The 22,837-nt window shown below is 41.4% G+C and overlaps 1 protein-coding gene across 1 annotated transcript in view; it reads left to right on the top strand.

Moving 5' to 3' along the window:
• LOC148019915 (protein S-acyltransferase 10-like) overlaps positions 1-22,837 on the top strand; it is a 43,976-nt gene that overhangs the window by 20,131 nt on the left and 1,008 nt on the right. The window contains exons 5-9 of the mRNA XM_087700126.1: positions 17,139-17,228; positions 18,051-18,084; positions 18,185-18,294; positions 22,251-22,340; positions 22,516-22,599. Coding sequence (XP_087556252.1) covers positions 17,139-17,228; positions 18,051-18,084; positions 18,185-18,294; positions 22,251-22,340; positions 22,516-22,599 — 408 coding nt within the window. The remainder of the gene's footprint in view (positions 1-17,138; positions 17,229-18,050; positions 18,085-18,184; positions 18,295-22,250; positions 22,341-22,515; positions 22,600-22,837) is intronic.

The following is a 22,837-nucleotide window of genomic DNA, read 5'->3' as shown; positions in this document are numbered from 1 at the left end:
CTTAATTTTTGCTGTAAATTAAGGTTTATAACAGAGATTGATTGAAATCTCTTTCTCGAATGGCTCAAATTGTTGAAAAATGTTGAGATGACTTCAGAAATGGTTAGGGGATAAGAGAGAATGCCACAAAGAGAGAATTTTCAGAGTTTCATTGCGAGAAACATTGAAAAGCTATTGCTGCCCTGCTTAAATAGCCATGGAAGCTGTCATCTTCCGCTTAGGATCACGAGAGAGACTGCTGCTTCCTCCTGTATACTATCATCTGTACTAGAAGGACCTTGGGCTGTTGTTACCTGCTCCTGGAAGACTCCAAAATGCTGTCGCATATTGTAGAACGGATCCTTGGTGGGCTGCGAATTACATCAGGAGCCTCTCCTTACTCTCTAACAGCCTCCTTCTCTCTCACAATGGCTGGAAAAGACTTTCATCAACACCTGAAAACGTTTTTTTCCACTTGCACGGGTAAGTTTTGCTAGGTGGCAGCCTTCTAATCCCACTTTTTAGCATTATCCAGCTTATTAAATTACTTTTGAAAATATTAATTTTAAAAATTAATTTAAAAATTAAATGTAGTTCTTAGAAAATCAATTTCACCAACGAATGATTAAATTGGCTAGGCAAATTTGTCTTCCAAGTATTCTTGAGCAGTTATTGATCCTTAGATTAGCATTAAACAATTAATTTATACCTAGTCTCTAATGTCACCATTGACATTAGTGGCTAATAAATTGGTGTAGGCCCAACTTTGACACTAGGTACCACCTAGTAGTTGTTAGACATAACTTATTGCAACTTTTGCCTTTGGCACCCACTGCATCCTCAGGATCCTTGGCCTGGTACCATGAAATAATTGCCATGTGTATCACACATGCTAAACAACCTTGCACATTTGATTTATATCTTAATCAAATGTTATCAACAAGATTAAAACATCTCAAAATTTCACATCCTCGTAACATACAGTCTCTAAGTTGTGTTTCTTTTTAATGAGTTTTGAATTTTGGTGCTATAACTAAAGAGCTAATTAAGGGATACTGCATTTATAAAGCTCAACAGTCAAAGGCTTCACCAAGCGAGGTACAGAAGTCTCGAAAAATTAATTCTTGAGAGTATCTGAATTGGGATCATGAATATCAGCGTGCAAAATAATATGAATATTGGAGAAACTTGACCCCTAAGCAAGGCATAAAATATTGAATGGGGATGTATAATGTGATTAGGTGTTTGCCTCAAACCAAGAAGATCCAAAAAGCATTTTCTTTACATATAAACAATGGACTGGGGGTTTGTAATCAGCTGACCATCAACGTCCTGTAGTCTCACCATGTTCTTTCGAGTACAGAATCTTGTAGCACCTTTGTCAAGGCTTTCAGCTTGGCTTGTGGATAAGAGTGCAATGGAAAGATCTTTACAAGATTAGCCAAGCATACAGATAGTGTAGCCAAGAAAGCATTATCTGGAGACAATTCAAGTGCAACTAGTTGGGCCTTTTCCATGCAGTATTTGTTGGAAATAAAGGGCCATCGTGCCTTTATATGTGGACATGTGTGAATGTGCCCTTAGCGCTTGTACTTTTATATACCTATCTCAAAAACCTAAAAGAGGTACACTTTATTTCGTACCCACACATTGTGCATCTCTCCTACTCTACTACTCTCTAATGGTGCTCACGTTTTTCTCTCTATTGGCCATTGCCATTGTTGACCATTGAATCTCAGCTATGTATTGGTCACTTCAAACTGGTATTAGAGCATCGGTTCACTTCTCGGAGACTGTTTGAGCTATGCCAGCACGTCGTCTTCAGTTCCGGTAAGCGACACCCCTCGTAGGTCAGACACAGCTGTCTCAGGCAGTCACGTAGGTCGTAGGTCAGGCGCAGGTCACCAAGAGCAGTCCGCAGGCTAGTCCTGGGTCACAGCGCTGGTCAGGCGATAGCTTCCATGCCACATTTTGGTTAGCGTAGGTGAAGTGACAATTTCCAGGTCACAGCCCAGTTCACGGCAGCAGTTAAGGAATTAGGCGACGGCTTCCAGGTCAGTGCATGTCAGGTGCAGGTCGCGTGCAGCAGCTTGGCAAGAGTTCACTTTTTTTTGGGTGGTATAGATCATGTTTTTTTTCAAAGGTTCATCCTTTTGGGCAAATTTGTGGGCTGTCACGTGTTGCTAAGCATAGATTAAAGGATCTCAGAGATTATGCATGCATTTACTCTTGGAATTTGCACACATTCGGGTCTTAGAAATTGGGGTTTTTCATGTATTTGTGGAAATTGCACAGTGACAAGTACAATTTCTTGAAATTTTGACAGTGACCCCACGCAATTTGGGGCTTTTGCAAAATTTTCTATTGAAATTGAGCACATTGGATCTCAGAAAAATTTGGGGCTTTTGCAAAATTTGTGAAATTTTGGCGAATTTGGCTTGGGGAATCTACTCGGGAGTTATGTTTAATGAGCAATTTTGCGGGACTTTTGACCTTGTGGGTCAAATTTGTGTATGTGGATGGATTTGGAGCAGAAGGCTTTCTCATGCAAATTGATGTATTACCCAAGGAACAGCTGCAATTTCTTGTGCTGTGCTGTAACACACATTTTGTGACTTTGAATATTGATTTGCAGATCTGAAATTTCTGGAATTACTTGGTTTTTCATTGCTGGTTGGTACTTATTTTGTACCTTGGACATTTGTGTGACAGTTGGGCTTGTATTTGTTTACTTTGGAGTCATTGTTGGGCTGTAGATCATGGCTGGCAGCAGTGGTAGCTACAATCTTTTGCACATCGAGAAGCCTGAGGGTGCACATAACTTTGCTATATGGTAGAAGCAATGCTATAATGCTGGTGCATAAGAAACAAGTGAAGCCCATAAAGACGGAAGGAATAAAACCAGCAACCATGGATTAAGATGAGTGGGATGAGTTAGATGAGCTTGGACGCTTTACTGTGGAGCTTTCAATGTCAGAGATGTTGAGCTAAAACACGCTTTTCAGCTTATTAGCATTCTTAAAATAGCCCCTAAACACACTTAATTAAAGAAAAACCCTATAAAAGGGAGTGGTCCAAGAGAGTTTTAATGGTCCCCCAAAAACCCTAATTCTTGAGGACACCCTTCAACATCTATAAATAGATAGGCTGCCTCCATTCAGCCTTGATTGTAGATTTCAGCCATCAGTGTACCTCTATGTGGCTGTCTAGCCTTCGAGACTACCGCCACCTCTCCATCAGCCCTTGCAGTGCCCTAGCGCCTTCCTCCAAGCTGTCGCCCACTGTTGGGCACCTCCAGGCTGTGTTTGGCATCTTCTTGCCATTGCCAGCATCTTCATCAACTCCAATTGCTTGCGTTTGGTGTCTCTTTCTCTAGGCGACAGGTACTGCCAGCTGGTGCTTCTCCTCATCCATGCGACATTCACTGTTTGCGTTTACATTCATCCAAGGGCCGCTTTTCATCTCCATAGCTTCTCCTACCTGCTTTTATTGCATCCTCTCCATCCTGCACTCTGACTAGTGGTCACAGACTTGGGATACGTCTCCGGTGGATGTCACTCTTCGACACTGCTATGCCCTTGAGTATCTGTACACTCTTACATTCATTTGTAGTATTCATTCACTTCAGAGTTGCATTCTTCTCTCCCTTTTTTTGTTTGTGTTTGATTTTCAAGTTTTGAGTTTTGCGTTTAGGGTTTGAGTTTTGCTTTCTGTGTGTGTGTCTGTCTCTTTGTGTTTGTGTCGTGGTCGTATACTCTGTGTTTGCTCAGTGCAAACCCTAGCAGTTTTCTTCACATGGTATCAGAGCCGGTGCTCTTGTAAAGAGTATCCTGCGAATATTGTGGAGAGCTAGTCTTTGAGCGAGGGACACAATACGACTCGTAACCGAAGCACAATGTCCTAGACACCTTCTTCTGCAGTTTCTATGATGTTCTATCAGGCTTCTCCATCACTGGAGGGCTTGAGACAACATTATGGATTCGGTGAGGAGGATGATGTTTCACTTTCACCTTCGCTTTCTGCTATTCTGGATTTCACTAACATGACAGAGGAGGACTTTGAGGAGTGCTATTGCAACAAGTACGATAATGTTTATATCCCTCCTACAAGCTTTGCTACCACATTTGGACCATTTGGTGAGGCTGGCCACCTCTCCGATCATGGAAGACATACGGCAGTTGGAGCTTCTGGCAATCCATCTTCATCACTTTAGCTAGGTCCAGTGTCAGGTTTGTAGAATCCTTTTGAGTTGAATGAATCAAAACCCTCGCTTGTTTCTTCTTTTGAGGTGTAGGATGTGGATGACTTTGCGTATGTGAACTTTAATAGAGGGGGCTCATGAAGCAGACGGAATTCAGGGACATCTACAACTTCTGTTTCATTTGAGCATGTAACACACACTTCTCACTTCCCTCCCATCCCACCCTCTTCTATCTCCACCCTTGATCATCTCTCTTCATCCTTATCAAAAGCTTGGATTATACTCCACATCTGTTTCACACACAGTAGGGGTTGGATCTTCCATCTCCGCTCCTAGCATCTTCTTCTTCTCTTTTCCATTCTCTACCTCTTTGCACCATGGTACTTTGTTAGGGGGAATGCCACCCTTTAACACAGTGCCTCTCAACTTTTTGCAAATGAGAACACCCACAACACTTGGGAGGGCTGTGATGGGTATTCCTCTCATTACCCCTAGGTTCACCTCTCACATGACCACTCAGACACGGGATTCCATCCTCGGCTTATGGTGCGTCATCCCACTTACTTTGGGTTACAGCGACGCAGGGATTTCCATCTTTTGCTCCACGTGTTCCCATCCCACCTCCACCATGGGCTACTCATACGGCTACCATGCCCATGGTTAGTTAGCCCATTCTACTTATGGATCCATCTTGCACACTACCCGCATGCTTGCACTCTGGGGCCCATTCCCAAGTGCACTCCACTTCTCCATCTTACCCCCATTACACTTTTCCACACTACGGATCTCCGAGCACTGCCACTCCTGTTGCAACGGCCAAGAATGCCTTCACGGATAAGACTCGTTTTAACAGGTTAAATTTCACCACTTGGTCGAATTTCATGCAATAAGTCCTTGAGTCTCAAGGTCTTTGGGACCTCGTCATTGGTCTAGAGTCTATGTTGGACCCTCGACTAGCTCACCCTGACTGCATTCGTCAATGGAGAGCGTGCAATGCCACAGCCAATGTTGAGTTGATGTAGGGCTTGGTTCTTGAGTTTCACTCTTAGTTATAGCACTTCCCGCTCGCGTCAGAGCATTGGAGTCACCTTCTCGACCGCTATGCGGCCCGCGATCGTAGTGGGTGCATTAATTTCGACTTTGAGCTTCAAGAGTTCTCTATTAAGGAAGGGGATGATTTGAAAGTCAAGCTGGCTGAATATAGACTTGCCGAGTTTGCCACTATTAGCTCTCCAAAGTCATCAGGTTAGGCTCTTCTTGAATAAGTTGCCCGCAAAATACTTTAATCTCATTCAACACATCATTTTAGAGCCTCGGTTGCCAACCTTCTACGAGTTTGAGTTCCAATTCTTGCGTTACACGAGGCTGCATTATCAAGTCCACAAGAAATCCTTATCATAGGCTTATTCAGAGCAGAGGGGGTTGGTTGCCTCTTCTTTGAGAGGGAAAACCAACAATGGCAAGAACTCGTAAGATGCGAAGGCAAGTCAATCAAAGGGTGACTCCTCTGCCCTAGATGGAACCAAAGAATCTAGACCTATCTAGCAGCAACTCCCTAAGAAAAACCGGTTTTGCAAACACTGCCAGAGAGCGAGCCATGTGGAGGAGAAGCGTCGCTCCAAGGCCCAAGGTCTATCACCTAAAAACCCTCAGCAGACCGCTACGATTGCACAGTCTAGTGAGGCTATGCCTTGTGCTCTTGCTTCATTTGCTCCTTTAGCACCCGTTGTTGCTACTGGACATGTGGCTTGAGCACATCCTCCGCAGATAGTCTCTTTCACTACCCCTGAGGGACTGGTTGATTGGTCTATAGGTCCTGATCTTGTTGCTTTTCATGCATTCATCTCACCTCCCTCTCCACCTCGTCAGGTATTCCCTTGGCAGAGCCTTGCTATTCGACATAAGCGATGGTGGACACAATCTTAGACTAGCATGTCTCTAGGTTCTTTGGGATACCCTAGGTTAGTCTAGCATCCATTTTTCGCACTCTTAGAGTTTGACCTATAGGATTCATTGTCCTTAGCTTTTCCATTCTCAGGTCTTCCGTTGCATTTACTCACAGACATACACCTTCATTGCATCGGCTTTTCAATTAGTTTTTCACTCTGTTATGTTTTGCTTTGGAGCATCTCACCTCTGACCTCTGTGTTTGCAGATTCTCATCTCTTTTGCAGGGTTTTGTCTTTCAATGTAGTGCTAACTTGTAAATTGCTTTGGTCCTACCTGGGCTAGACACGTGGGGATGTGCACCGTTGCTTTCATGGTTTCATCATCCTAGGCGTGCTTGCTCTTCTTCTAGCATGGAGGTTTTTCCTCCCGAGGCTGATCGTGCAGCATGTCTCTCGATGCTATCATGGCTGTGGCTTCTACCTTGCTCTTTCAGCGGGGTACTTCACCCACTTCATCTTCATCATCTTCTTCCATTCCTTATGGTTCTCGGCACCACACGAAGACCAACATCATGCTCCTCTTCCTTCTTCAGCATCTACATCCAAGTTGAGAGGGGATTTCTACCCTTCTTGGTACCTTCCCCTTTGCATTGCATGAATTTATCATCTTTCTACTAGGGCACTTGGGCAAGTGAACCATTTCCCCACGAGGGACCCTATCCAAGTGGCACTTGCTGCATGAGCATTCTTCAGCATGTAGCATGCTTTGCATCTCATTGCGTAGAGTACCACTTGAGCAGATCCTAAGGTGTTTCCAACGGCGGTTATTGAAACTACACTACCATACTCCCTCACCTTTTTTTTCCTCGTCATCGACACCCTTGAGTGGATGGGTAAGCTTATACTGTTTTGTGATGTACTGGGTGTACCCTTCCTACTTTCATCTTTTGGGTCACTGTTACTCAATCGTCTGCATCCCATAACATTTAACTCTCACTTAAAACGGGAAAAAAAAAGGTTCAACGTGGTTCCATCCGCCTTTGTAGGGCTTGGTAGGCCACTGGGTAGCCGACGTGCACCCTTTGTCCAATGCCATGGTTGCTTTGGGATGGGACGCCTTGCTGCAAGTAAAAATCAAAGTAGCTGGCCTAACCTTTTGGCTCCGTTTTGGGCCAAAGAGGGGGTGTTGTGCTAAAACACGCTTTTCAGTTGATTAGCATTCTTAAAACAGCCTCAAAACACACTTAATTAATGAAAAACCCTAAAAAGGGGAGTAGTCTGAGAGAGCTTCAGTGGTCCCTCAAAAAGCCTAATTCTTTAGGGTATCCTTTAACATCTAGAAATAGACCAGCTGCCCCCATTCATCCTTATTCCTGTTTGTGCACGTTTCACACCCTTGAGTACAGATTCCAGCCATCAATCCATGTCTACGTGGTTGTCTAGCCTTCAAGATTGCTGCCATCTCTCCATCAGCCCTTGCAATACCCATGTACCTTCCTCTAGGCTGTCGCACACATTTTGGCGGCCTCCTCCAGGCTGTGTTGGGCATCTTCCAGCCATCGTCAGCATCTTCATCAACTCTAGTTGTTTGTGTTTGGTATCTCTTTCTCCAGGCGATAGGTGTTGGTGCTCCTCCTCATCCAGGTGACATCCACAGTTTGCGTTTACACTCATTTGGGGGCTGCCTTCCATCTCCATAGCTTCTCCTAGTTTCGTTTGCTACATCCTCTCCATCCCACACTCCTACTGGTGGTTGCAAACTTGGGATCCGTCTCTGGTGGACATCACTCTCCGACACATTGCTCTGCCCTTGATTACCTCTACACTCTTACATTGATTTGTAGTATTCATTCACTTCAGAGTTGTGTTCTTGTCTCCCTTCTTCTGTTTGTGTTTGAGTTTTTGTATTTGAGTTTTGAGTTTTGCATTTAGGGTTTAAGTTTTACTTTCTATGTCTGTGCCTGTCTCTTTGTGTTTCCGTCGTGGTCGTACACCCTATGTTTCCTAAGTGCAAACCCTAGCAATTTTCTTCACAGACACTGCTGTTTACAATAGAGAGATTGAATTCTTCTTATGATATATGGCAAAGACGTGAGGAATTATATGCTCAAAAAAGTGGAGTAAGCAAGGTTTACTGGTTGAAGAAATTGATAGACCTTCATATGAAGGACGATACAACCATGTCTGTACAATCATGTCTGTACATTGATGAAGAGTTCAAGGCAACATTTTTGCTATGCACTTTGCCTGAAAGTTGGGACACTTTTAAAACAGCAATGAGTAACTCCACATGTTATATTCCGATATGGAGAGCTTTTTACTCATGGAAGAGGTAAATAGGCAAAATAATTCAGCAAGCAAGTCTTGCAGTGCATTGCATACTAGAGGCAGATCCCATCATAAGGGCAAGTTTGAAAACTGAGCACGCAATAAGTCTTGTGGAAAAGATGTAGAGTGCCATCGTTGTGGCAAGAAAGGCAGATCCCATCATAAGGGCAAGTTTGAAAACTGAGCACGCAATAAGTCTTGTGGAAAAGATGTAGAGGGCCATCATTGTGGCAAGAGAGGACACTTCGAGTGGGTTTGCATTAAGTGGAAGAAAGAGAAGGGCAAGGGCAAAAGCACTAATGATAGCAAAGATGAAAAAATAGACAGTCAACATGCAAAGAAGAGTAGTATGAAGATAGAGGAAGTCACTGTAGTCAGTGACGAGAGTGATAGTGGTAGTGATGTACTCTTTGCTTCTTCTTTTTGGTGCACAGTCACTAATTGTAGATTTTGATGATAACATGCACAGTTGGATTCTTGATTCAGGTGCTTCATTCCATGTGACACGACAGTGTGAGAGGTTTTTTGACTACAGTGGTGGTAGACATGGTGTTGTCTACTTGGGAAATTCCTATGCATGTGACATTGCAGGGATTGGCAGTGTGCAATTGGCATTTCAGCATGGTTAAATGTGCACCTTGCATAATGTGGGGCATGTATCCCTGCTCACGAAGAGTTCAATAAGCACATGGCCACTAGATGATGAAAGTTACCGCACCGCTTTTGGGATAGCAAATGGACAATATGTACGGGATCTAGGATTGTTGCTGAAGGCTCTAAGAGTGACACTCTGTATATATCTAGTGTGCTAATCATGTTATCGCCATAATTGAGTAGCCAAGTGTGTCTTTGTGGCATGGCTGGTTGGGACATATGAGTGAAACTTAAATAAAAGTGCATCTTGCATACATTCAAATGTATGCGAGATGCCAAGGTTGTCTCTAGGGGAAAATAAATATTTTATCATGTTTATTGATGACGTTACATTCAAAGTATTGGTTTATCCCATCTGTTGTAAAGACGAGGCATTAGATAAGTTTAAAAAATTCCTTGCACTTGCTAAAAATATGACCACCAAGACATTTGTGACAGCAAAGGGATAAAAAGGGATAATCCACCCCAAAACCGTGCTGTAGAGCGTATGAATAGGACTATTCAAGAGAAAGTCCATACCCTCTTGTCTCATGTTGCATTATCCAGTGGATTTTGGGCAGAGGTTGTTATGATAGCCGTACACTTGATAAATCGGTCATTGATTAGGCCCATGGCGGGGAAGTCCCTCAAGAAGTGTGGTTGGGCAAGCCACCTTTGTATGCACGCTTGAGAGTGTTTGGCTATGAGGCATTTGTACATATATGCAAGAAACAATGCATCAAATCGGAGCCAAAGTTCTATAAATGCATTTTCCTAGGACATGGTGACGAGGGTGAAATGGGCTATAGATTATGGGATCACGAGAAAAGGAAAATTGTATGCAGCAATGATGTTATCTTTCGGGAAGATCGCATGCATAAACAGTCGAAAAGATTGAGGAAGTCAGAGGAGGGGTGTTCAGAGACTGAGGAAGTCAGAAGGGTTGTGTTTCGAGAAGAGATACGTGTAGGACAGCAAGGAGTGCCCTCTATACAGTAGCAAATACTTGCTGTAAATGACCCTATAAATGTAGGGAATTATGCTGAAATTGATCAGCAAGAAGTTGCCCATAATATACCACAGTTTCAGCAACAAAATGTGCCGTTAGAGAAGTTGGAACAGGCAGGATGGCATGCTGAACCATTTGAATGGACAGCTGTTAATGCAAGTCTGCAGGTTGAAAAACCAACAAATACTGATCATTGGGTCCATAGATCGACCAGAAATAGAAAACGGTCGGATAGGTTTGTTCATGGTGCAAATCATGGTGCTGATTATGTCATTTGACAAACTGTGGTGAACTGTTATTCTTCAAGGAAGCAGTGGACAGAGAAGACAACAAGAAATGGCATAAAACCTTGCATGGTAACAACTTGTGGGCGTGTGCAGCTCCACGAACTAGATAGTGTGACTTGGGTAGATGCTCTATAGCCTGCATCAGTTGCTATAGGGCAAATCCACAATGTTTGTGGAGCATTAGGTTAACTTTCTAGTTTTCTGACATAATGCGTCTCCAAGGCTTCTATGAGGTCTTGTTGAAATCCATGAAGAATTGGGATGATCTTTTGGGTAAGGTACCTCTTTTCTTAGATAGACAGTTGGTGCATGTGGTGCCATGGAGATCCATGGCTGATTTTCAATTTTTACTTAAACAATAATGTTTGGTATGATGCTAATCCTTTTCACACTTCTCTTTATTAGCAAGCGGATGGATGCTTGATCTATTTATGTAATACATGGCTGGACATTCAATATATTGTATCCTAGTTGAGCAAATTTATGCATAGCCTAGGGCCACATTAGTGGCAAGCAGTTAAGTGTGTATTCTGATACATGAGACATACACAGGCTGAAACCGGTCTATGACTCACATAAAGCGGTAGTCCCTTCAATTAATACCTTGGCTTTTCACATACACACACAAACAGAGACCTCCCTCGCTCAACACCAGATTGGCCATGAAGTCTGCCGGCACCCCTTTCAGTATTTATTTATCAATTTAAAGATGGAAAGTGACAAAAATGAAATGTTCCAAAGTACAAAACCTGTGAATAGTTGACTTTCATTTTTTTTGAGCAGATTCCAGTTGCATAAGGACAGTACAGCATATCTAGAACGACATCCCAAATAGGAAAACACTTTCTGTGACCATAACTTAATAATTCAAGTGCAAAATTGCAATCTGCAGAACTTCGTATTTATTGTTTTTCACCTGTTTCTTGACCTGTTCTCTGCCTTATTCCATTTCAGATCTGTTCCATACTTGTTGGATTACAAACCCTTTGACCCTGGCATCATTCCAGCAGTAAAACAGTCCCATAACAGCACTAAATCAGAGCTGAAAACAGTGTTCTTGTGTGTGGTGTGGTCATCACTTTCTTTAGTTTCTGCATTGGAGAAGCAATCAGTTGCTCATGAACCTGGACAATGAGGCCCTTGCCTCAGCAGAAGAGCAAAGAAAACACAGAACTGTACATTCAATGGAATCGGCCCATCATGCAGAGCATTTCCTCTGAGAATAGAGAGAGAGTTGACCAGAGGGAGCAAGGTCTACCTCCATACATGAGTTAGAGAGGAAGAAGTACTCTCCATAGCTGATGTACTTGCAGCAATCTGCCCTCAGCCCAAAAAAAAAAAATTCACACTCAGATCTGCTTCTCCTGTATTCAACGTTGTTGTGTCTCTTTCTTTTAGAAATTTGTGCCCAAATTGTGACACATGGCATACATGTAACAATTTTCCCGTTTTAAGCTTCTGGTCTAAAAATCTCCATGATTGGTGCAAAATTTGACCTCGGCACAGGCCAGAGAATTTTTCCTCGTGCAAAAACGAAGATAATGACGCGAACAAATTCTGGGGTCCAAAAATAGTATCTCTCTAAATTTTAGGGACGGTGATCCCTGCATCCCTCAAGTTGTTCTGAGCAACTTTTATGATTGCAACCACATTAAAAAGTGTAATGTGGCTCAGTTACAGTGACTTTTATTCCGTGGGCATTTTCACATGTGCATCTTTTGTCTTGGCCAGGCTCATTGTTCTGCACTATCTCAAGTGGCTAAGCACATAGTCCCAAACCATTGGCATTCTATTTTTCAGTGCCCATTCAATCCAGTCCCAAGGCACAGACAAACCATTAGTCCAATTTGTCCCAATGGCTGCCTCTTCTGGCTATGCAAAGATCCGGCTTAATCCAAGAGAACTTTGGGGGTAAAAGCAACAACAAGAAGTATCACCACTTGGTGACATAGGCTTTGGGGCTCTTTTTACCTGTGCAGCTTCTCTACTACCTTGCATGGTTTTATAGATAGTGATTAAGTAGGATGTTTTGACAAGAGATTGTCCATAAGTGGAAATTGTTTCTTACTTGGTGATGCTTTCATCTCTTGGCCAACAAGAAGCAACCTATATGGGCAAGTTCGAGTTGTGAACTTGAATGTAGGGCAATTTTTATAGCTAGAGATTATTATATTTGGCTTAGATGCCTTTTATAAGACTTGTATATTGCACTTTTGTCAACTACATGTATTTACACTGACAATTAGAGCACATTGGCATTTGCACAAATGTAGTATTTCATAGACAAACAAAGCACATTGAGTTGCATTATCACTATGTCAAAGAGAGATTCCATGTGGAGGAGATTAAGTTGGTCTATGTGCCTACACATGACATTATAGTAGACATATTCACTAATGCTCTATTTAGAGAAGAGTTTGAAGCTTTTTGCAAAGCTTTAGGCTTGCTTTCACTTGGGGATTGATATGTGACATCCTTATTTTGTTTACATCATTCACTCTAGGGGGTTTGTTAAATACACCTTGCTTGCTATGCAAAATGTGGAGTTTTGGAATGCTTGCTATGGAATTATGACCTTTGGGATTTTGATGACCCTTCAGAGGTGTTGTATAGTAGATGCATTGCCTCTAGTGGAGACTCCACCTCCTCGTCCATGCAAGGGATGTATTTTGGGCAAAATGCACAGGTTTTCCTTGAAAAAAGATGGTGCAGTATGTGCTGTCCAAAAAATGCAGCTTATTTACTTTGATGTTTGTGGTTCCATTAGGACGTGTGTACTTGGGGATCATCTTTACTTTGTTACATTTATTGATGACTACTCACGGTATACATGCATGTATGGGTTGAAGGCCAAATTTGATATATTCTTGCAATTTAAACTTCTTGTGGCAAAGCTAATTTAAAAGTGCAAACACTTGGCACGGTTAGAGGTGGGAGTACATGTCTCGTGCATTTGAGGTATACTTGTTAAATCGTGGCATTGCACATCAAGCCACTGTGATAATGACCCCTCAACAAATTGGAGTTGCTAAAGGGAAGAATCACATTCTCATGGAAATAACTCATGATATGTTGAAAAGCAAGGGGCTGCCTCATAAATTTTGGTTGGAAGGACTTTAGGGTGCAAATCATGTATTGAGTCGTGCACCCACCAAGGCTTTGAAGACGACCACACCACTCAAAGCTTGGCATGGCAAGAAACCTAAAGTTGACTACTTTCGGTGTCATGTTGCATAGCCTACGTGCATGTTTTGAAAAAGCTTCATGGAAAGCTTGATCATAAGTTTGTAAAATGCATTTTTATTGGCTATAGTTCGGAAAGCAAGAGCTATCGCATGTATGACCCACGTAGAAGAAGGTTTTTGTTAGTAGGGATGTCATATTTGCTGAAAATGGAGCATTTTCACATGACCAGTTTCAAATGCCAGCCACCCATGACATTGGTGATGTCTTTAAGGGCCTTTTACCACTTTCTTTGGAGTCCGTGCATGTTGTAAATGGTAGGACAGACTTATCATAGCAAGCTATTGCTGCCCGATGTGCTCCTGAACAGCAGGGTATTGATGAGGCTTTTTCACATGCAGTGGAGGCAGTAGTACAGCATGAAAGAGCTGCTGTAAATGCAGCCAAAACAGTTTTGAGATGGCTTTTACAAACTGTTTAGGAGAGTAAAATGGATGCCTGTTTACCTCAGTGCACTAGAAGGGCTGCTAGACATGTAGCACATGATGCAAGGGGGCACATTTGGCCGATATAACGGAAGTAGATGATTGTGACGAACATGTGTTTATGAGCTCACTATTGGATGATGATGAACCTACTTCCTTGGACGAAGCTTAGCAAGATGTACATTGGATGCAAGCCATGTAGGAGTTAGACTCCATTGCCAATAACTTACATGGGATCTTGTGGATTTACCACCTGGCAACAAGGCTATTGGCACTAAGTGGATTTCTAAACTCAAATGTAAGGCTAATGGTACAATTGATAGGTACAAAGCACGATTGGTAGTAAAAAGGTTTTGTGCAAAAGAAGGGCATAGATTATGGGGAAACTTTTGCTCCTACGTGCCGTATGAGTATGGTGATATGTGTGATTGTGATGGCTCTAAATTATGGTTGGCAAGTACATCAATTGGACATTAAGACAACATTCTTGAATGGCGATTCGCATGAGGATGTTTATGTGTCACAACCTCAAGGTTTGTCATTAAAGGGAAAGAGCACATGGTATGTAAGCTACGTAAAGCTCTTTATGGTTCTAAAGAGGCTCCTTGTACATGTTTCTAAAAAATTGATGCATATTTGGCTAGCAAAAGGTTAAAAAATAGTCAGACTGCTCCCACTCTATACATTAAGAATGAAAGGGGGGACTTGATGATTATCATTATTTATGCTACTCAGTGGACCTAGAGAGGGAAATATTATAGATTTTAAGGTTGAATTAAAACATGCATTTGCTATGTTAATATGGGTTGTCTACACTATTATTTGTGGATTTAGTTCACCCAAAATCAGCATGTTATCATCATGTCATAGTCACAGTATATGGATAAGTTGTTAATAGGTTTAATATGCAAGATTGCAAGCCTATGTGCACTCCTATGGAGCCAGGCTTAAAGCTGTCTATGCATGATGGTGAAAAGATGCATGGTATTGCAATTTACAGCCAGGCTGTTGGTTGCCTCATTTACCTTTGTAACACACGACTTGACATTCAGTATGCAGTATCTCAAGTGAGCAGATATATGCATAGCCCATGCATTCACAAACTATTAAGCGGTTCTTCAGATATTTGCAAGGTACTTAGTTACATGTATTATTATTTCCCAGGGGGGAGACTTGCACTTACAAGCTTATAGTGATTCAAATTGGGCTAGTGATGCAGATACTAGGTAGTCTACTAATGAGCATTGTTTCTTTTTGGGCTGTTCACGCATTTCATGGCAAAGCACAATAGCCTACAATGGCTATCTCGTCTTGTAAGGCTGAGTGCAGGGCGGCCTTCACAGCAATAGTGGAAAGTGTATGGTTGCGCAGATTGTTGGCAGATCTACATTTACCATTGGAGGGTCCTACACTCACTCTTTCTGATAGTTAAGAGTCAGTTGCATTTGTACTATGTAAAGGCTAGTTCATTCCATACGGTTTGTATCATACCGTACAGTATGTATTCGTACCAAAAAATAGACTACTTTTTGCCCATGAAGATTGGACCATACAATATCTTTCAACTTCCAAGCTTTATGTTAATTATCATAATTTCAAGCCTCTCTCACACTCTCTCTTTCAACTTGCAAGATGAATAGGCAATTTCAAGCGGCTCTCTCTTTCTCTCTTTGTCTTTCTCTCCCCCCCTTCCCCCCAAATTGCCAACTCTCTCTCTCTCTCTCTCTCTCTCTCACACACACACACACACACACACACACACACACACACACAAAAGAATAAAGAGCCTCTCTATCCATCCACGCTATGCTTTGCTTTTTTGTATGATGTATAATGTATCATGTATACACTCCAATTTGTCTACTTGTAGCGCGTTGCGCATGATGCGCATCAAGTTTTGCCTTGTTACCCTTGTGTATTTATCTTATTAACTTAAGTGACATTGCTATTTTAGCTCTAAACATGTGCTTTATCATTTGTAGTTGAAAATAACGAAGGCAATTTTTTAGTTCGTACCAATAGCGTACTGTACCTTATAAAATGTTAAGGTACCAATTAGTACCGTATTTTATCATACGCTACCATATCGTACCTTTCGTACTTGACAACCTTGGTCAGAGTGCTATTGTAGTGGCACGAAATCTTGTGTTTCATGCTTGCACGAAACACATTGAGGTACATTACTGCGATGTCAAAGAGAGATGCTATGAGAGATTAGCTTGATGCATGCACCCACACGGGAAAATGTTGCATACATTTTCACTAAAGCATTACAACGTGAGAAGTTAGAGGTTTTTGGGAAGTCCTTCAACTTATTACCCTTCAGTTCGCTCACTGTCACTGTTTCATTTTTCTCTCCTCCATTGCTGGTCTTGTTATTCTCACATTTTCCCCATGTGGACACACTTTAGTGTGTAGGTCTATATAGCCTTATGTTTGTACCTTCTACTCTCATTCTTGTGATTCACTTTAGTGAAGGTATTCTAGCACACTTCTTTGTGTATCTACTTTCACTCTCACTCTCTACTCCACTGCTTGTCTATTGAGCTGTCTCGTTGATCCACAATCTAACTATTCTCCACATGGAATATAGGTTAGTCATTACTATAGGCTCCAATGGAAACTTGTTTGTTTGAGACATCATATGTTGCATCATAGTGCATGACATTCCACACATCATATCATACTTTGTGTCATTACTTGATTAGGGTTAGGGGCTCTCAATAACATACAACATGTATTGCAAGTCCTAGTTGATACACAATAAACCCTAGTGCTTTCAGTGTTCGCAAATAATCCTTTAGCTGCTCTACAAAATGAGGAGGCTGCAATAGAGGGAATGAAACTTGCATGGAAAAATCAAAGGGAACAAATCTAGATTTTTTGGTAAGAGGTGGTACTGATTTTAAATTGGGAAGGGAGGTGTCTCCTAATTTTGACGTGTCTAGGATGGGCCTTACCCTTTTGGTGTATTAAATCTCAACACTAGTCTTGATTTGCCTTGCGATGGACAAGAATAACATTAACAAAACAAGTTTTCCTGAATTAACAGGTCAACAGTAGTCTTGATTTGGCTTGTGATAGACAAGAGTAACACTAAGAAAACAAAATTGTTAATTGGCGTTTGGTTTTTTCGCTAGTCAGTTTGCAAAGGGTGGATAGAACTGGAGGTGGAATAGGGTATTCTGCAAGTGCAAAAAACCCACTATGGCTTGGTTCTAGCAGCAGCTCAAGGTAATATTCCTTCTTTTTAAATTTATCAACATTGTTGTTTTTTACAAGAATATTCAATCTTTTGAAAATCCTTGGTTATGGAACTATGAAGAAATATGGTCCTTTTTAAGTTTATCAGTATTGCACAATCCCGTGACCTGATAGTATGAGGAAATATGGTCCTCCATGGATTATGAGGAATCCATGGTCCTGTGTGGATTATAAGAATAAATGGACCTGCTTGGACTCTGAGAATGCATAACCTGGGGCTATGAAAAAATCTTCCATCCTGTAGAAATTGTGAATGACCTTTCCTCTGGTAACTGCAAGGGTCTTTTTCACTGATACAAAATCTTAAAATGAGTTGCAAGAGGGATAAAGTTGTACCTTACTGAGATACTGTTTATGGTTATGTTTGTTAAAGAACTCATGGTAGTTAAGCTCTTATGACAAGGCATCATTCAGTCATTTGGGCTGTATTGATCTTGTTCTTCTCATATATAGGATGAGGTTGACCTTTTTTGTGAGGTATCCCTTACAATGAGTCATGGTGCCAATCACAAAATCTAGATGATCCAGTGTTTTAATTATGAGAATGCATGTTATTATTACATTTCTAAACATTGTTTGGAGCTGGAATGTAACACCTGGTTGCAGCATCTAATTTCAGCATGCATGATGTTGAAATCCAGAATTTTTCACTGTTTTTAGTATTGCTTTTTGCTGCTTTGCTCTTCTGCTGTCGGTATGAAGTCTACTTGCGTTGATTTCATTCTTTCTTGTTCAGAATGAGACTGATAAGCTGAAGATTGGTTTTTTCTTTTTGGGGCTACTTTGTTTCAGTAACAGAACCTGCCGAACTTGCCGTGTGTTCCAAGTAAGGCAAGCTACATCAAATACCTGTTCACACTTTTTACAGCTTGTGTGTTCATTGGCGTTTTCTCAGGACTGTGCTTGAAAATCTTTTGTGACTACAGCCTCCACGTTCAAAACATTGTCATGATTGTAACAAATGCGTGCTTCGGTTTGATCACTACTGTGCTTGGCTGGGGACATGTGTAGGATATGGCAACCACTGCAAGTTTTGGTAAGTACTTATATCTATCCTGGCATATTGCGCTTTTTCTTGTTAGCTGCTGTTCATAGAAGATTTCTGTGGCATCATCTCCTTAAAGTTTCGTGTGCCTACCAAATACCATTCCTTATTTCCAAGGCATCTTGTAAGAAGGTGGAATTATGCATTTATCACTGGGGCACAAATTTTGATCGTTGAACCATCTGAGAACAAGGTATCTGATCAGAAGGTGTAATTATGAGTTGACCCCCTCGGGTGAAGTTTTGATTCTCAAACCATCTGTGAAGTGCAGATGTGCAGGCCCACTGTTTGGTTTAGAAGTTAAAGTCCATATTTTTGTAGAAGGAACAGGAGGAGGAAAGAAGGAAAAGAGTTGGATCTATTTTTTCTAGTTGGTACTGAATTAAAAAAATGGTTGAGGGGGATGAGGAGGGAGGAAAGAAAGAAAGCAAAAAGAAAGAAAGAAAGAAAAGAGTTGGATCTATCTTTTCTAGTTGGTACTGAATGTAAAAGACAATTGAATTGGACCAACCACAGGACCAACCAAAAGCCTTTATGAAGTTCAAACAATTGTCTTCGGAACATCTGGCACAATTTCTTTCAGGTGGTATTAAGACTTCCAACCCAACTTCTAGACAATACTGCTCCTTCCAATCAATCAATCAGCTTGTCACTTCAAGGTTATGTATGGGTGTGTACTTCACACAAAGCATGATTATATAGTGGACTACTGAAGTTCAAACAAGTCTTGGGAACATCTCAAGCAATTCCTCTCTGTGGATATACAGACTTCAAACCCAACTTGTTGAAAATGTTGCTCTTGCCCAATTGGTAAATATATTCAAACAGTTTATCATTCCAAGGTTACGACGGATCTGTAATTTGCACAAAGCATAGTAGTACTACACTACTGTTGTGCTTAAGCCGCATTGTTGTTACCAAGCATGCAGTCATGACATAGTGAAGTTAGACTGCTGTTGTGCTTGCTGCTGGCATAGAACACTGTTTTCTTTGCAATATCCAAGAAATTTGATTGTTGGAGTGAATATTAGTTGGCCTTATTGTAGAAAGCCTATCCTTATAACCAATGTCTTGAACCCTCAATTGTAACACCTCTTGGGCCAGTCTACAGATCAACTTGTTAAGGTGATCACCTTTTCCATACATGACCTTTGAATGTGAGTGCCATATATGTACTATGGAATTCACAAAGCTGCATTCCAATGAAACAGGAGAGGTCTCCACATGGACAAATGGATTATTGCACGAGTGTAGAAATGTCACAAGCATAATGATGCTAGGGAGGATTATTGCACTTGCTGCTGGCATGGAGCACAGTTTTCTTTGGAATATCCAAGTAATTATAGTTGTTGCATTGAAGCATATTCGGGCATTCATTGTGCAAAGGTAATCTTCATAAGCAACCTATGAATTCCCAAATATGCCAAACTTGGGCAGCAACATTCACAGCTGATACTTTTTGCCTCTATTGACGAAAGAGCAACAAAAGATTTCTTCTTACTGAGATAGAAGTTTGCACGTGATAATCAACAATGCTGCCCTAGTCTGAAGATATTCGTCATTGGTCAATTTGATCCCGATTCTGTACAAGCTCATAAATGTGCTTGACATTATGAAGATACCTTGTGGTAAATGGAATATACTGATGCCAACTGAAGAAGTGTTGTCTCAAATCTGTCATTGTAAACTTTTGAGTGCAATAATGGGTCAACAATGCTCACTATGGTTCTCTTGTGACAATAAAATCTTCCATGGACGTAACTAGTAATGAAGCTAATCTCCTTTTGATAGTAGGTGAAAATCGAACCTCCAAGAAGTTTAAAGAACCCTGTGGCTAGATAAGCTAACTGCACATCCTGCAGGCTGACTTAGGAGAAAAAGGGAGACTTGGGCTATACCCATGCCTTTTGAAGCTAGTGCCATAGCCATGGCTTAGGAGAAAGTTTGGGTTGTTTGAAGCGCATGTATGAAGGAAGCTACTCTGATGTGATTTAGAGATGATGTATGTTGAAGTTTAGTGTTTTATATGTCATGATATTCTACAAATCCTATTTTACTATGTTATGCTATGATTATGTTTAGGCACATGTATATAGGTAGGCTACGCATGCATCTTTATGTATATGTGCCTTTGTATATATGCGTGTGTGTATCCAAATGCTAATGTGTATCTGTATGCTATGTTGTGCCACTAACCTTGTTATACTATGTTTTTGTAGATGTCCCATGAGAGTGGTAGTAATAGTAGCCATGGGCGTAATCATAGAGATAGAGGTTGTTTTGGTAGCCGCTCTCCATAATGAAATAGAGAGAGATTGTTAGAAACCCAACAGAATGAAGAGAGGGAATCAGAACCCTAGCGGGAGGAGGGAGAAGAAAAATTTGAATGTCATGATCAGGGTTTTGATGATAAGAAGAGGGTGGGAGGCATTAAGGCTTGCAGCTGAATGGCTCTAGGGTTGGGCTGCTCTGCTCTTGTGGCAGTTTGACCTGATCACTGCTGGGCTGCTGGGTGATGTGGCAATCTGAGCACCTGTCCATTTGATGGTGTCAATTGAGGTCCCACCCACTTAGAGGGCAAAGTTGTCTCTAGTTATTTGGAAGAAATTGGTGTTTTGGATAGGTGAGAGAGATGTCAGGAACAGATATAACTTCTCCTAGGACAGGAACAATGAAGTGCAGTGTCAGTCAGGCTTTGTTATATCTTTCAACCTTGCTGAGCCACCTCCATCTATACCATTAGATAATATTTTTGTGAGAGTCACTGGTTACTTTCCTGCTCTTGTGGCAGTTTGACCTGATCACTGCTGGGCTGCTGGGTGATGTGGCAATCTGAGCGCCTGTCCAGTTGATGGTGTCAATTGAGGGCCCACCCACCTAGGGGGAAAAGTTGTCTCTAGTTATTGGAAGAAATTGGTGTGTTTTGGATAGGTGAGAGAGATGTCAGGAACAGGTATAACGTCTCCTAGGACAGGAACAATGAAGTGCAGTGTCAGTCAGGCTTTGTTATATCTTTCAACCTTGTTGAGCCACCTCCATCTATGCCATTAGATAATATTTTTGTGACAGTCACTGTTTACTTTCCAGAGTAGTTTTTGAGCAAATCCAAGTTTGTGATAAGTAAAACAATTATACATGGAACCATTACAGTCTGCAGACAGAGGCTATAGCCCTTCAATTGTAATTGAGTATTTGATGCACTCTTGTTTAAGGCTAGCATCTTTTGTATTGCGTGTGGTCCAAAGGTCTTATGAAATGAGAAAGGGCTTTATACTCCATGTCCAGGAGCTGAAAATGTGCTCCCCAAGCATATCAAGATCACATAGCCATAGTAATTTAAGAAATGACGATAAATGATAGTGTTGGGGATCTAGACAGTTGGGTTTACTTCCTGGAACTGCGACTTAGCCATGATTTGTGTGGTAGAGAAGGACTAAAATGTCTGCAATGTGGAGCAGAACTGATGCAGACAGCATCTATCTGAATCCTTAGTTTTGCAGGAGTTGAGTTTAGGAGCTTTCTCGCGTTCTAGTAGTAAGAGAGTTCAAAGTGTGAACTGCCATCATCTCTGAGCCATTGCTACCTGTCCAGCCCTGCCAGTTGCAATATGTAAAATTTTCTGACCAAAATTTGCCGCTTCCTTGAGTGCCTCCCCCCTTTAAAAAAATCAACATCAATGGATAAAGGGATCAGGGTAAGATTTCTGTTTAGGAGAAGGTTTCTATATTTAGGATTTTGAAATACTCTTATCAAGCTTCGCGTTTACATGCATAATGCCATTGGAGATGCTTCACTATTTGTAAAGTTAGCCAAATTGTGGGAATTTAGAGATGCGGCACAAACTTGTTACACTTCTTCAAGTTCATGTGTAATTTTTGAGTGTGCTTACGTAAATTCTGTTTTTCATTCATTTCTTGGAGTGTTCTCTATTCTGAATGTGTGGGCAGGTGGTACATTCTGGAAGAGACAACTCTTTGTCTTTGGACTAGCATCATGCTTGCCTTGTCCCTACGAAGGAGCGGGAGCTTTAATTCATGGTAATTTTACTTATGTTCTGATGATAGCTTAAGCCTCCATAAGTTTATCCTTTGCTTATCATGAAATGTAAAAGCTCCTGCCCCTGATTACTTGCGAGAAGTGGGTGCTTTGCATTAGATACTTGAGAGGAGGTGGTTTGTATGTTTTATAGACATGCTATGCATTATTTTGCAGGTGGCATGCAGCAGCTGTTGTGATATTATTATTTGTCCTGTTGGTTGGCCTTCTATTTCTAGTGTTACTGCTGCTATTTCACAGGTGAGCCAGAGTGTTTTTGATAAGTAACATGTACATCTTTATATGAACTGTGGACATTCATCCCTTGTTCAATTTTTGGTGATGTTATGAAAAAATGTTTATAGAGATACCTGAGTATTGATCCCTATGTTGCCTCTTGGCTGCAAGTATGGTGCTTTTAGGCAATAGATTCCACTCTTGATTAGGGTGTGTCCCTTGCCTTCAGTGAGTATGAAATACAGTCCAGTTTTTGGCTTCG

The sequence above is a fragment of the Lygodium microphyllum genome, chromosome 19 (assembly GCF_053477565.2).
Source record: "Lygodium microphyllum isolate KBCC chromosome 19, Lygodium_microphyllum_v1.1.10, whole genome shotgun sequence".
Taxonomy (NCBI): Eukaryota; Viridiplantae; Streptophyta; class Polypodiopsida; order Schizaeales; family Lygodiaceae; genus Lygodium; species Lygodium microphyllum.
Note: the sequence above shows the minus strand (reverse complement) of the source record. Positions and strands in the feature narration are given on the sequence as shown.